We start from the raw sequence: 14,021 nt of genomic DNA, 5'->3' as shown, positions 1-14,021 counted from the left end.
GAGAGAGAGAGAGAGAGAGAGAGAGAGAGAGAGAGAGAGAGAGAGCATATGTTTGTGTAAGTGAGACAGAGAATTTGGTCCTCCTGGTCCTATTAAGAATAGGTTTATTTACAAAGTGACCATGTTTCAAGTACTTGTTTTCTCTAGAAATCCCCCGTTGAACAGTAATGCACATTTGTCGTTTACCTAAAAGATGACCTGTGGCTTCCCTCCCAGGAACTGTAGACGAAACACTACACGGACAGACACACACACACCACTTACTAACACACACACACACACACACACACACACACACACTGAATGAGGATGCTTCCTGTCAAATAATCCAAATAAACTTGGGTAAAAGTAGAGTTTTACTGCACCCGGGAGACTATTATAAATGATTTATCCTAAAGTCAGTGCTAGTGTTGCTACAAACAGATTTTGGCTTTGGTTTATTAATGACTGCTGCACCACTGATCTTTCAAGTCAACTCAGATGCTATTTTCATACCAAGTTACTGTTTATTTATGGGCCCTCAACTTCTCATTTTCGTGCGTTCAACAACTGCTGGGCAGCCCAGCCCCGTTCTGCGTAATTCTCTTTTCTTTCTCCCTCTCTCTCAGCCTGCTCCCATGGCACTGCTGTAGGAAGTGATTAACTCCTCTTACTGCAGACAAAAAACACATTTTCAAAGAAATACACACACACACACACACACACACACACACACACACACACATTTGCAGACACAAACATGCATGTATGTTTCAAAATGCTCTCGTTACTTCAAAACTTCAAAGCAAACAATTATTTGCCAACAGAGCTCAAACGGACTCACTATTGACCCAACACTTTCTGCCGCTGTCCAAAACTACACACACAAACACACATACGACTCGAGCATTTTTTAACTACAACAATTTCAAGAATTCACCTCACTTTCTTTCCTCACTTCTCTCTCTCTTTCTCCTCCTTTGCTTTGGCTCACAAACATTTTGCAGAGACATCCAACTCCACTCTCGTCTAAATTGTATGCTAATCCATGTTTGGATTGGAGACTAACAGGATTTCTGCTGCACCTAACACCCATGACCTAATACGTCATGCAGGGATACTAGCAGTAAAGTCACTTACTGCGCACTCTGGACTTGGCTGATAAAGTCAAAGTGTGGATCCTCTAATGCAACAATTTCCACAGTTATAAAATTAGGCTGGATTGTCACTCAGCGGGCTGTGTTCACGCAAGTTAGGAAGTAAATAGTCAGGTATGGCGTGTATCAGCCTTTAAAAGTCATTTTTAGAGTGACTGTACATAGCATTATGCAGCAGTTTTGCTAACCAAACTGCTTAAAAAGTGTGTTCGAGAATAAAAATTGTCTGTGCTGCATTTAATAAAAGTTGTTCTCGATAACAACAACATTTCAACTGCAGCAAGATCTTGATCATTCAAAGAGTATAACTGAGGATATTACAACAGGAATACAGATGATATCTTGTTTCAATTTAAAACATTTTTTTGCTGTTGTGGAGTGGAAAAGTCTTGTCTTTCAATAATCTTTCCCCCCCCCTCCCCACCCCCCATTGAATTCATGTTTACATCATATCTGATCAAATGCGACAGATGCAAAACTCATTTTGTTGTTCTAAACTGTGCATTCATCAATCTTAAGCAAGTTGTTTCTTTCCTTTAATAACTCTCTTTATCAAAACATAGTCTGGTTAAAAAAAAGGCCTCTCGAGGCAAAGAGGGGGGGGGGTAAAAAGATAAACAAATGAAGCAACCTTTGTCGGACCCGGCTGCCGTGTGAAGCCAATGTCCTTCATGTCTGATCACTGGAGTGTTATGCCATCCAGTCGAGTGTAATGCTATCCAGTGGCAATGATTAGAGAAGTGTGAAGCAGATGAGGCTCCAAGGGGCCACATGGGGATACTGTTCAGTGTAATACTGGGGAGGAGAGGATGACGAATGAAGAGAGCGACACAGTCGTCAGGATGAGGCGAGGACACGCTGATGCCGGGGGGCAGCCTGTCCTGAAGTGACTGCTGCAACAGTCAGAAGTCTTGGACTTGGACAGGGAGCCCACGACAGGATGATCATGCAACAAAGTCACTGGGATAGAATCTGGGTAGAATGTTGTTTGCTTGACTTGATAAAAAGGTGGGAGTGTTTACTCATTTCTAATGCATCAAAACATCAAAAACAAAAATATCTTTATATTATTTTTTTCGTCAGAACGACAGCTCACTCTTGTTGTTTCAGGTTTGACAACATCTTTGAAAACTGAAGTGCAGGTACTTGAAATTCATGTAGGAAATCCATCACTATATCATCTGAGGAAGATAACACAAGATGAAATGACTTTTTGAAGTGAATCATGTTGTAGTTCTCAAATAATCTCTGTGTTCTGCTGAATGTCCTCCAACAAAGATTCCACGTTAAAAGCTGAATATGGGACAATAGCGTAACCATACTTCACCATATCACAATGAAATGCAACACTTTTCAGCATCTCAGATAAATCAAAAAAATCAGCTTTGTTCTTTTATTTTCTCCCTACACAGAGATGAAAAACACACATTCAAAGCCAAGGACACCTCCTACATATCTCATTGAGACTCATTGATTACGCCGCTATGTTTTAGTGCTCTGAACGGCGGATAACCTTGGTGGCAGATATTCTCTCGACAACACTCATCATTGACTAGTGAAAGGAACAGAACATCTGCCATTACTTTCAATGAAGTTGCAGGAGTGTCCGGGTATTTGTCATTTGAAAAGAATCAAAAGAGGAGGAGGAATCTGGTTTCAACAGTGTTTGTGTAAGATGGAAAGAGTGTGTCAGAGTTGGAGCAGCACACACACACACACACACCACTCATCATTTCCTCACTTCTTGCTTGTTTGTGCCATTCTCCGTGAGCTCCAAGTTTGCTACTGCATTTTCGAGCTACAGTATCCTGGTAGCCAGCAGCATTAACATTGTTTTCGTCTTCATGATGGGCTAAACAACCATTAGCCTCGATGTTAGCTTGTGTATGTGTGTTTGTGTGTTGAAAAAAATGACCCAACAGGCTACACAAAGTTATTGATCCACCTGGCTCTGTAAACACTGTTGCTCAGTTGTGATGGTGGCCGGCAGAACTCAATTATTTGTTTAGTTGGGAGTGGTTATGACAGACCTCAGGGCCAAAGCGCGTATACGCACGATAAGCATTTGTGAAGACACCTATGAAGTGGCATAAACCACACAGACTACATACAAATGTGACACTGAGGTTGTTTAAAGGGAGATCTACTTTGATCATCTAACTATAAAGCACCGCTCAGCCCATCTACTTCACACTTAGTGGGTGTATTGTTGGGGACCCCATGGAGTGCTTTTTTTCTAATTTGGTGTAATTTGGACACGTGATACGTTCAATATTAATACACTTTGAACAAACAAGCACACAGCTCTCTGCGCAGCTTCAGGGCTCTGCACACTCACAATATGTCGTTCGCAGCGAGCAAACCGTGGAAGGCTCATTGACTGCAGTTCACTTTTGCTGCTGGATAATGGATATAGCCTGCTAGTGCTAATGTTACATGGATGCTGGATAACATTACAACCAAACTTTTTCTTCTTCCCTAGAGTCAACGAGCACCAGCCTACACAGGAACACCACCACTCAGCCATTGAAACTCAATTTGTCTAAGTTTTTGCCGTACTAATATATAACACCAATAATATTGCTGCCAGCAAAATAACTCTTGAGCCTGACCTCAGGGCCAAGTCCCTCGGCTGTGTTCGAATTATTAAGTATGACTTCACTAGCAGACTGTTCACACCATGGGTTGAGGTATGCAAAGCTATGGCCGGGCTGTAGCGGCTCTCACACCCATCAATTGCAGCAAATTTACAAACGGCAGTAATTGGATAAACTGACAACATGTTGGGAATCTAAATGGTTGCTGTCTTACATGAAAACATATACAACTTAGAAAAGTGACATATTAACAGCTTTTATTAACATCATTCAAAACTTTTTTTCTCAAGAAAACTATCAACTATTAATGGTAAAAAAAATATTAATACCACACAGTAAAAGTCCTGCCTTTAAAGTTTTATTTCAAGTGAAGAGTGAAATTAAGTGTAGTTAATTTACTTAAAGGCTGTTCAAGGTGGAGCTTTTAATTTGTAATGCTAGTTAGCGAACAGAATAGCGATTCATTATATTTTAATTATTAAATTTCTAGTGAGTTAAATCTAATTCTTCTATGTAACCAGTCTCTCTGTCAGGTAATGTCGCACTGCAATGTTTTCTTTTGAAGTAGAAGTACACTGTACGTACAGTATACAATTGAGTTGCATACTTTTGAAGTGCTTAATTTTGAGATACAATGAGTGAAAATAGCAACATAATAGTTCACATTTTCCACATCTAAACATCATAATAAATGGCTGTTTTGGGGCCCTTAAAGTTGAGGGCCCCCAGGCCCAGGCTGCTAACCTTGCCTAATGTTAAGGTTAGCAACATGGTGTTTTTTCCCCCCGTAAAACAGACTGCACTGTTTGCAGCTTTCTGTATGAATTGTGTAAATGCATCTCACAGTAATACAAATGATTCATTGTCATTTGTCTCCCAGTTGTATATTTTCTGAACATCAAATCAATACCATACACTAGAAAAACAGCTGACTGATAGTGGTAGCTTGTGGCAAGCATTAGGAATGTCTAATGTCTAAGTTGTCGATTGCAGGATGGAATTAGCTTAGCAGCCCCTTACGACAGCATTGTTACACACTGAGTCTGGGACACAACAGCAAATCCTGACAAGTACTAGTCCTGACCAAGAAACAAGACACAATTTATCCAATGAGGTTTCAGTTGGGTATCCAAGAACAGGTCGAGCAAAAATCTCCAGCAAAATGCAGCTTACCATTCAGATGTGAATAAACGATAACTTCATTTTGCTTCATTAAACACTCAACATCTGCTTCGGTGAAAGTGAAATGCCCTCATCGTTAAATAGTTCATCCTCAGATAGTTCAAGGCCAATATGCCATATATAGCAATAACTTGTTTGAATTATAAAGATGCTCTGTGAAAAACCTCATATGAACAGCAAGTGTGCTTGCCAGCCAATTTAACATCACACTGTTTTTTTGCCAAAGCGTGTTGCCTTTCTTGCTCCTTGAAAACAAAGGTGTATCCACACATAATATTCTTTAAATTAATTTATAATTGATTCACATTACACATCAATGTCTCTATATCAAAGCCCTTTATCAGAGGACATCTGCAAAGCACTAATTAATTAACGGACGATGTCAATTTTATGGCAGCATTATGCTTCTAGCAAGATGTCTGATACTGTGAAGATGGATTTAATTTCACTCCTTCAGAATAATGTTTTAGGTGTAGAATGAGTTAATCCACAACACACTGTATTGTGATGAATCCACTATGAAAAAAAGATGTATAACATTGCCTATGTGGACGTCACATTAGCTCTCACGAACTTTAGGTCTCAATCCTTCAACTAGTAGCCATAGGTACGTACATGATATTGGTAAGTAGAAGATTAATGATAACGTTACTGTATGTGTATGACAATAGGTAGCACGGTTAAAAGCCCATTAAAATAGTGCCTGCTATGCAAAAAGGATTTATTGTGCAATAACGCAGTAGAGAGTGACCGGAAATATAACAGGTAAACAGGACAGAAAGACTTTAAGATGAATTGAGTACATGGTTGGTAAAACATCCCACCTTCTTGTAGAGGGAGCGCAGGTCTCTGTACTGCCACATACTGCTGAGGACCTGAGAGGCTGCCTTTACCACCTTTGCTGAGTGTCTGGAGAAAGTCAGAGAAAAGAGAGAGTTATTTCTCCTGGACCACATTCCTTTGGATAAGGCTGCTATATGTTATGCTCCCCCCTGTCTTTACCAGCTGCACAAGATGTGTGCAGGCCAGTGGCACTTGTGATGGCTCTAAGAGTAAGAGGGCCATTGCTCATTTCAGCAGAGAGTGATTTTCTATGCGCAAAAACGGAGAGTTTCCAGATGAGTTTAAAATGACCCTCTCTGCCATGCTAATGGTCCCCCACTTAGCTGAAAAACGACTCTAGTAGGAGTCAGTACAGAAGACCTGTCCTTCTAACAGCTAAAGAGGGAAGCAGAAGGGATGCTCATTATCCATTTGTCCACCAAAGTTAACAAAAGTCCTCAGGAAAACAGCTTCACCCCGGGTTTCATTTTTCCCCAGTAAGAAGTACAGAGAGTATTTTTGAAGATTGAAATATGGCGCAATGGTATCAACAGGACGGTATTTTACTAGCATGCTAGAAACTCAATGCACTGGAATGTATCTTAACATGCTAATCTCCACTGTTGCATGAAAAAAAAATATTCAAACACTAACACAAGTCAATGATTTTGCAGTGCAAACAGATCTTAACAGTGACCTCACTACCTTAAACATCATCATCAAGTTGTGTAGCGGTTTGTATGATGGGGATACGTTTAGGGACTGACTGTTTCAAAGGCATAGGTCATACGCCAATATCTATATTATTATAATTTTTCAATTCATTGTATTATTCAGCTCCTACTGTTTCAAATAAGTTGGTAAACAGTGGATGTATATGGTGGTGCTATAATGGGCATTTTCCCAATCTCAAAGTGTGTAATTATGTGAATGTAGCATGGCACAGCTGATAAGGAGTATTTATCCTCAGTCTACCTACCCTGGGAAAATGAAGATGTGTGGGCCATTAGCAGCCAACTACACTCACTGTGAAATTTTCACTTGTGACGGTTTCTTCCAGCACCTCATCTCTCTCTGTAATGGTGCCCTTGAGCACCGCTCCCTAAATAGACTGAGACGTCTCTGCATAACAATAAATGAGCGGTTGACCTCTGTCTGACAACAACTCTGGTGTCATTGCAACCCCTGACCTGGTAGTTGCCATAGCAGCTAGCCGAAACACCCTGCTTGGTGTCCCATGGTGACCGGAGTTATATTCCTGATGCGTCTTCCTTGTTCCTTGTTCTGCAGACGTCTTTTTAAGCTACTAGTTATTTAGGGCTGGTTGTCCTTGAGCACGGGGGAAAAGCCACTGCAAGTCATTAGAGAGCTTTCTCATTTTGTCCTCTTGCTTATTCTACAAACTAAAGTGGAAGTACAATGTGGCATTAAGTTCACATTTTCCTCTTTGCATTTGCTTCTGCATCAGACACCACTACTTCTGCTGTGAAGGTTACAGTGATTGTTCTCCACCTTTCCTGTGCAGAAAATGATCCCTGCTGAAATCTGGAAGACCGGTAAGGACGTATAATCATTATGATCTAAAAACACGTCACAGCAGCACAGGTGTATCTGTTCTGTGGTTATAAATACATCCGACATACTTTTCGGTAAACTGTTACATCATTATCCTCAGATTTTAATAGCATCCTTTGAGGGTTTTTGCTGAACCCAATTTGGGACTCCTGCAAATGCATTTCAAGTGGTTGTTAAGTAGCAGGGATGGACTCTGTGTTTTGCTACTGTGGCTCAGTGGCATGCCAGTAACACTGTGTTGCGGGTTCTATTCTCACTGGGACAAACAATGTAAAGAATATAGACACTCTTTGTACTGTAAGGCATTTTGAGTAAAGTAATCTAGCAAACCATGTTGTATTGTCTTCAGTGGGGAAAAATGTCTTGAAAAATGTTTTTCTCCAACATTAAAGCTATCGCACACATCTGAAATAAAGATAACCCAATTTTGTGTTATGGCCTCAAAACGTTGGCCTACTCACTTGTCTCCTTTGCTGCGGGCAATGCCGATGAGTTTTTCGATGCCACCAGCATCACGCAGGGCTTTGGCGTTCTCCATGTTCTTGGTAATGACTTCGTGCAGTGCGCAGCAGATGGCAGTAACCGTATCGTCTGACATGGCCTTGCTGGGAGGGCCTGTGGTCCCGGAGGTCCCACTGCTGGTGGCGTTATTGTTGCTGCTGCTGCTGCTGCAGCCTGGTAACCGATGGATCAAATCTCTCATGGCATATTTACCTGGGACAAAAAAAACATCGGTCAAATGTTATTCTCTGCACATCCTCCCATACTGTATATAGCCAATTTAAGCATCATGAAAAGTTGTTCTAAAAATTGCCCTTGGATATTTGTTTTGTGAACAGTAGAAGAGACACATATAGAGGCAACTGGACTGAGTTCCTTCTGAAAAACCATGCGTAGGGCGAGGGTTAATATTTCCAATGATATTTCATGTATCAATGCAAAGGGATTGTTTTTGACAAGTATTTAGGTTGAGTGTGGTTATGGATGAGGAATTTAAAGTAGACAAATTCTTACAACTACCTCAACAACATACTTGACGGATACTTCAAAACCTCGATGACATGTAAAGTAAAATTGTCCTTTTACTATTTTTTAAATCAAATCAAAGTGAGTTTGGATATCTCCACAAACCTTTAGTTTGAGGGGGCACATTGAAATCCACTGACACACACACACACACACTAATGCAGACATGCTGAGAATCCAATAAAAGGGAGCGACTCGTGGTCTTTTTCTAAAAGGCTGGCATATGAAGAGAATGAAAAAAAAGAAATTGACATTCAAAGAATGGTTCTTGTTCAGATCGAAGCAGCAAGAGAGTGGGAGTAATTAAGAAGTGCAGGAGATGCTGGCAGATAGGAAGCTGGGCGGAGCAGAGAAGCAATAACATTTGGATTGAAGGGGACTTTAAGACAAAGTGGTGTGAGTATGGATCTCAAAGAGGAGATGACGGAAGTTGAGGACAAAACCATCTACATGTAACCTGAACTCACCCAGACAGTAAGGTAGTCTAGACGAGACATGAATAAATATCATCTCAAAAATATAGATTGTTTTGGTGAAGATGAAGTTTGTTGGCATATATTTAGATTGACATATTTGTATGTTAAGACAAATCATTTTCCCACATATATATATATTACACTTTGACTAGTCAAATAATAATCAGGTTCAATTGAGTGTTATTTCCCGCAGTGTTTCTGACTCGACTACTCCGACACTCCCACAAGAGAGAGTTTCCCGTGAGAGTGAGATCATGAAAATGATCAATAAAGGAGAGATCAGGGCAAATAGGTGATGAGTGGAAGAATGGAAGACAGGAGAGGAATTGAAGAGATGAGAGGAAAGAGGAGATTGTGCTGACTGAGGTGGTGTGTGGAGATTCATCAAACAGGAGCGGCACGAGGGGTAAGAAATGCCTTGACCGTCATAAATCCTGTCAATTACACTTGAATCATCTTGAACCCCCCTGGGACAAAACCCACAGGTCATGTTCGAGGTGAAGAACCATCAATTTGGATGCAGAGGTGATTGTTGAATAATGAGCCAACAAAACCCACTCAATAGTACGGCTAGGACGAGCCCTCTTACCCTGATGCACATCAAGAAGGTGCACTTATATCAACAGAGCATCTCCACACAAATGAATCAGTCGGCCATCTATGAGGCATGTTGAAGCATGCCATTTAAAACGGTGTGAGTGCATGCCAGATTGTCCACACAAAACACTTAAGATCTGTCCACTGTGAGTCACCATCTCCTTTTGAATTTTACAAATGTTTTCAAAAGTCCTACACAGAAGTGCTGGTTCGGATAAAGTAGATACAAACTGGAAGTGCTTCACTGAGCGTTGAATCCATTGTCGTATCACCTTAAAGTGGACCATTACATTTATTACTCTTTGCAATGAACACAAAGGACGGAATCTGAGCATTCACGCTTTTTCTCAAAAGGCAAACATGAGAAAATAGCTCAATATGGTGGAAAATAGTAAAAACTACAATTTTGCTCTGAGATAAAAGAATGTATGATTGTATACTGTGATGGCCGTGGGATCAAACATGCTGGTTTTAATGGGTCCCAATGGGGACATTTTGTGTGTATTTTGGCTACACAATTTATTACAGACTTATTATTGAATCCCAAAATTTGGGAAAAAAAAACTCACAACCTTACTACATTTTTGACATATGCATTAACAGAAACAAAATTATCATTAAATGAAAAATCCCCAAAAGCCCCTAGTGAGGCACAAGGGTTAAATACCTGTAGGAGGCATTAATTAGTACTTGTTTAATTATGAGCCACAGAGCTCCATTAAAACACATCAGTGAGCCTCACTGTTGTTCCTTCATCATCATCATCATCATCATCATGCTGTAGTTTATTTGGATCCAATCCCTCATACAAACCCTAACTAGACTCAAGAGCACCAAGTGTGGATTCATCCACTGCTGAAAATAGTTCCCAACAAATGCTCTATTTCCTCCTGTGTTTGTTGATGAAAACTAAAGAGATCAGCTGTTTGGAAATTACTTAAGACTTTAAAAACAACTTGAAATCATACATATACATTTCGCTGTCGCAATCGGTGGATTTTCCAACTGCAACATACAAAAGATGGCGTCTATGGTGTTCACTGGTAATGGTATCAGTTTTAATAACAGCCTCACTAACAGCTCTACAATCATCACATTGACACTATTGGATGTCTTTTAAAAGGTCGACTACTTCTGTGCTATTTGGCCGTTTGGTCGTCGAGAGCAGACGAGACATCAATTGACGGCTGGTATTTACTATATTTATATAAATGAGCAGGATAAGTAATATTTCCTAAAGTCTTGAATGGAGGTTAAATTACTTATAGTATGTTTCTGAATTTCTAGAATGATACAAATCATCATCACTTTGAGACCAAATAAAAAAGAAAACAGGAGCTTTGTTTTCTGCAGAAGTAACTTCCATTTCAGCCCCGAAAACCTTGTTAGAATGATTCTAAAGCAACAACATGTGAACATGAAAGTGACAGATGTTGTTCAAAAGATCACTTTGAACAACAGCCATGAGAGACACTAGCTGTCAGCTCATATGGTTATGGAATCACACACACAAAAAGACCCCCCCCCCCCCACACACACACACACACACACACACGTACAACATATACTGTACACTGTATACACAGTCAGATTCAACAACCCACTCCTGCATCGGTCTGCAAGCACACACACACACACACACACACACACACACACACACACACACACACACCGATGCTAACTCTTTCCATAAGGATAGAGTTGGTAGTTAATTGGCCAAGTGTTATCTCAGGCTGGCAGGCTGAACAGAGGTTAAGCGGTCATTGTTTTTTGGCTGTGAGGACAAAATGAAGCTGCATCCTAAGAGGGAGACTCATTATTTGACTGACTATTTTCCTGACTGATTCACTGCTGATGACTGACTGATTCATTTACTTTCTTTCTTGATTTAATGATCGGACTAATTTCCGAGTGAGTGACTGGCTTATTTACCGACTGACTGCCAGAGAATTTACTGTGTGAGTGATTGAGTGACTAACTGATGAAGTGTCTCATTTTTTTTAACTGACTGTAGGGAATTAAGTAATAATAAAACGTGGGTAAAGACTATACACAAAAATGTTAAATCTGTTGGAGGCATCCTATAAGATGTGTTTGTAGTATTTTCTGCTTACAGGCAGATGCTCTGATAAACTGCTGTCAGCATTTCCCTGAAATATGCTGGCACGCGTGTATGTGTGTGTGTGTGTGTGTGTGTGTGTCAACACAGGTGTGTGCATGCATATCCCTATCAGTCTCCGCAACGTCATCACATTCTTCCCACAGGGGGCAAGTGCTTAACAGAGAAGATGATATGGCAGGAGAGACAGGAAGCGAGGTAGAAGGAGGAGGGGGAAACAGCAGAGAAGTCAGCCATGTTTGAGAGACGGGAAAGAGGAAGAAGAGGAACAAAAGGAATGACTGAAGAACAGAGAAACCAAGTAAAGTAAGAGAAGAATTAGCCTGCAAACACATTAGCGTATGCTGAGACGAATGCAATGTGAAACGCCTTGATAGCTGAAGAATGAAACGGAGAGGTCTTTGTTATTTCCAACCCTTTTAATAACACACCTTGTTAGAGGTAGACCGATAATTACTGAGTGCTAAGAAGCATGACTGAAAGCCTCAGATACACACACGCACCTCACCTTGACAATACACACACATACAGCAATGTCTGCACCTCAACACATGTCTTGCGTGAACATACACATCGCTCATTATCTGGCTTCCTGGTTGGTTGTTTTTGTGGATATTTTTTTTGGTTAGTTTTGATGTGAGATGTTTTTGTGAAACACTTGAGAATTTTTTCTAATTTGAACCTCGCAATGTCATTTTTTTGTCTCTTGGGGTTTTAGAGTTTTATCATAGAAGGAATATTAATACTATATACAAAAATAAATAGCAAAGGCCGAACTTAAATAAACTAAAGCAAAGCTGTGTGCAGACACCACTTAAGTCAAATACAATCTGGCCTCTTTTCTACATCTATGACACCAGAGCCTGCAAGTAGCGTATTGATAAATTATAGATTCATATAAAGGAGAGGGAGTTGCAGCACTTTCCTAATGTCAATGCAAAATTTAACACATCTTAATTAAAAGCAAAATATTTTGATGTTCTCATTACCCTGATGAAGACATTTTTATTTTTATTTTTAATTACAACTAAATTTACAATTTTCTTCTCTCAAGGCCACATTTAAGTTTTTGGTATTTAGTTGATGATTAATCTAAATTTGTGAGAAATGAGTACAGCTGAATAGAAAGTATAACCAATCAGCATACTGTAGTACATATACAACCAGAAGCCCAGCTACGTGTCAAAGCCAGAAACCTCATGGAAGAACTATTCCTGTAACCTCACGGTGATCATAGGTAGTGACGCAGGAAGGAAAGGAATAAAAGAGCTGTGGAGCAAATTCAAATGTATTCTTTACGAGTAGGTAGCGACTCCTTCTACTCTAAAGTCCTACTGTGACACAGACAGCACCTCTACATGCTGGAGTGCAATCTCCCCTCATCTTCTTTCTCTGTCACTGAAATGTGAGCCACACCTGGAACATGTCCTCAAGGAGAGAAACAAGCTCTGCGCTGATCACTGCACAGTCTAATAAACCTGTATTACACAACTCCTCCAATATAGCCACCTTCACCTGGGAGGCAGAGATGGTAATGTATTCCTGGGCCGCATTCCCTCATGTGTCACTAACTTCCGCTGAGCAGGCCATGCTTCATCAGGGCCATAATTTCTGATTTGATTTAAAGAGATCCAATTACCCTCAACAATCGAGTGATTTGATTGTTTACTGACGGAGAAGGGAGAGTGTTATCGAAGTAAAATTGGAGGTAATTGTCTCAGGGAGATGTGGGGAAAGATGAAAACGGCTTGATTGGTTGTGGCGTCCAACCGTCTGAGAATAAAGGTTATCAGTGACTGGGTTGAGGTCCCCTCTGTGGGCTGCTATATTCTAACTGGTTACAAAAGCTTCTGTCTATATATATTCAGGTGAATATCGTGTGTGAAAACTATCTTTGTCTTAACAGGTGAAGCAATTAAAATGCTGTTCCCACAATGTGTTGATTTGATATCAGCAAATATGAACTGTATGCTGTATAATAACAATGTGTCACAGCTGCCACATTGAAATATTCAGTGACAAAACGAGTGTTTCAGTGCCTTTGTGTTATCTGTGTGAGTTTCCTGGGGGTAATTTAATCAGTAGTACATCACATCATCAACAGGGGGCGCCAGATTCACGGCAACAGGGGTCTGGATTCCGTTCAGTGGGAATATTTCTTTATTGAAAACTTGAAAGTTATGGTCCTTGGATGTCAGCCTCAACAAGTGTTAAGACAATACACCTGAATTATAACAACACACAAACCCTGGAGATACTCTGAATCATCAGTGTTGTCATTAAGGGGAAGGGAGGGGCCTTTTATGGGCACCAATTTTACTTACATCACCCTTACTTAAATACAAATCATAAAATAATTAAAGTATTATAATGAGTTCTGAATCATGGGCTCATTTGGAGAGGAGCCACAAAGAAGTAGGAATATTACTAACATACTCTGCGCGCACACACACACACACACACACACACACACACACACACACACACACAC

At 40.3% G+C, this 14,021-nt stretch overlaps 1 protein-coding gene across 5 annotated transcripts in view; it reads right to left on the bottom strand.

Moving 5' to 3' along the window:
• The window catches only part of ctnnd2a (catenin (cadherin-associated protein), delta 2a), a 221,379-nt gene that overhangs the window by 11,657 nt on the left and 195,701 nt on the right, over window positions 1–14,021 (bottom strand). For all 5 annotated transcript variants that reach the window (XM_031849928.1, XM_031849932.1, XM_031849929.1 and 2 more), the window contains exons 20-21: window positions 7,774–8,026; window positions 5,740–5,824 (exon numbers count right to left, since the gene is read on the bottom strand). In XM_031849928.1, coding sequence (XP_031705788.1) covers window positions 5,740–5,824; window positions 7,774–8,026 — 338 coding nt within the window. The remainder of the gene's footprint in view (window positions 1–5,739; window positions 5,825–7,773; window positions 8,027–14,021) is intronic.

This window comes from Anarrhichthys ocellatus, unplaced genomic scaffold (assembly GCF_004355925.1).
Source record: "Anarrhichthys ocellatus isolate YVR2014 unplaced genomic scaffold, GSC_Weel_1.0 scaffold10, whole genome shotgun sequence".
Classification (NCBI taxonomy): domain Eukaryota; kingdom Metazoa; phylum Chordata; class Actinopteri; order Perciformes; family Anarhichadidae; genus Anarrhichthys; species Anarrhichthys ocellatus.
The sequence above is the reverse complement of the archived record's forward strand: the minus strand, read 5'-3'. Positions and strand labels throughout refer to the sequence as shown.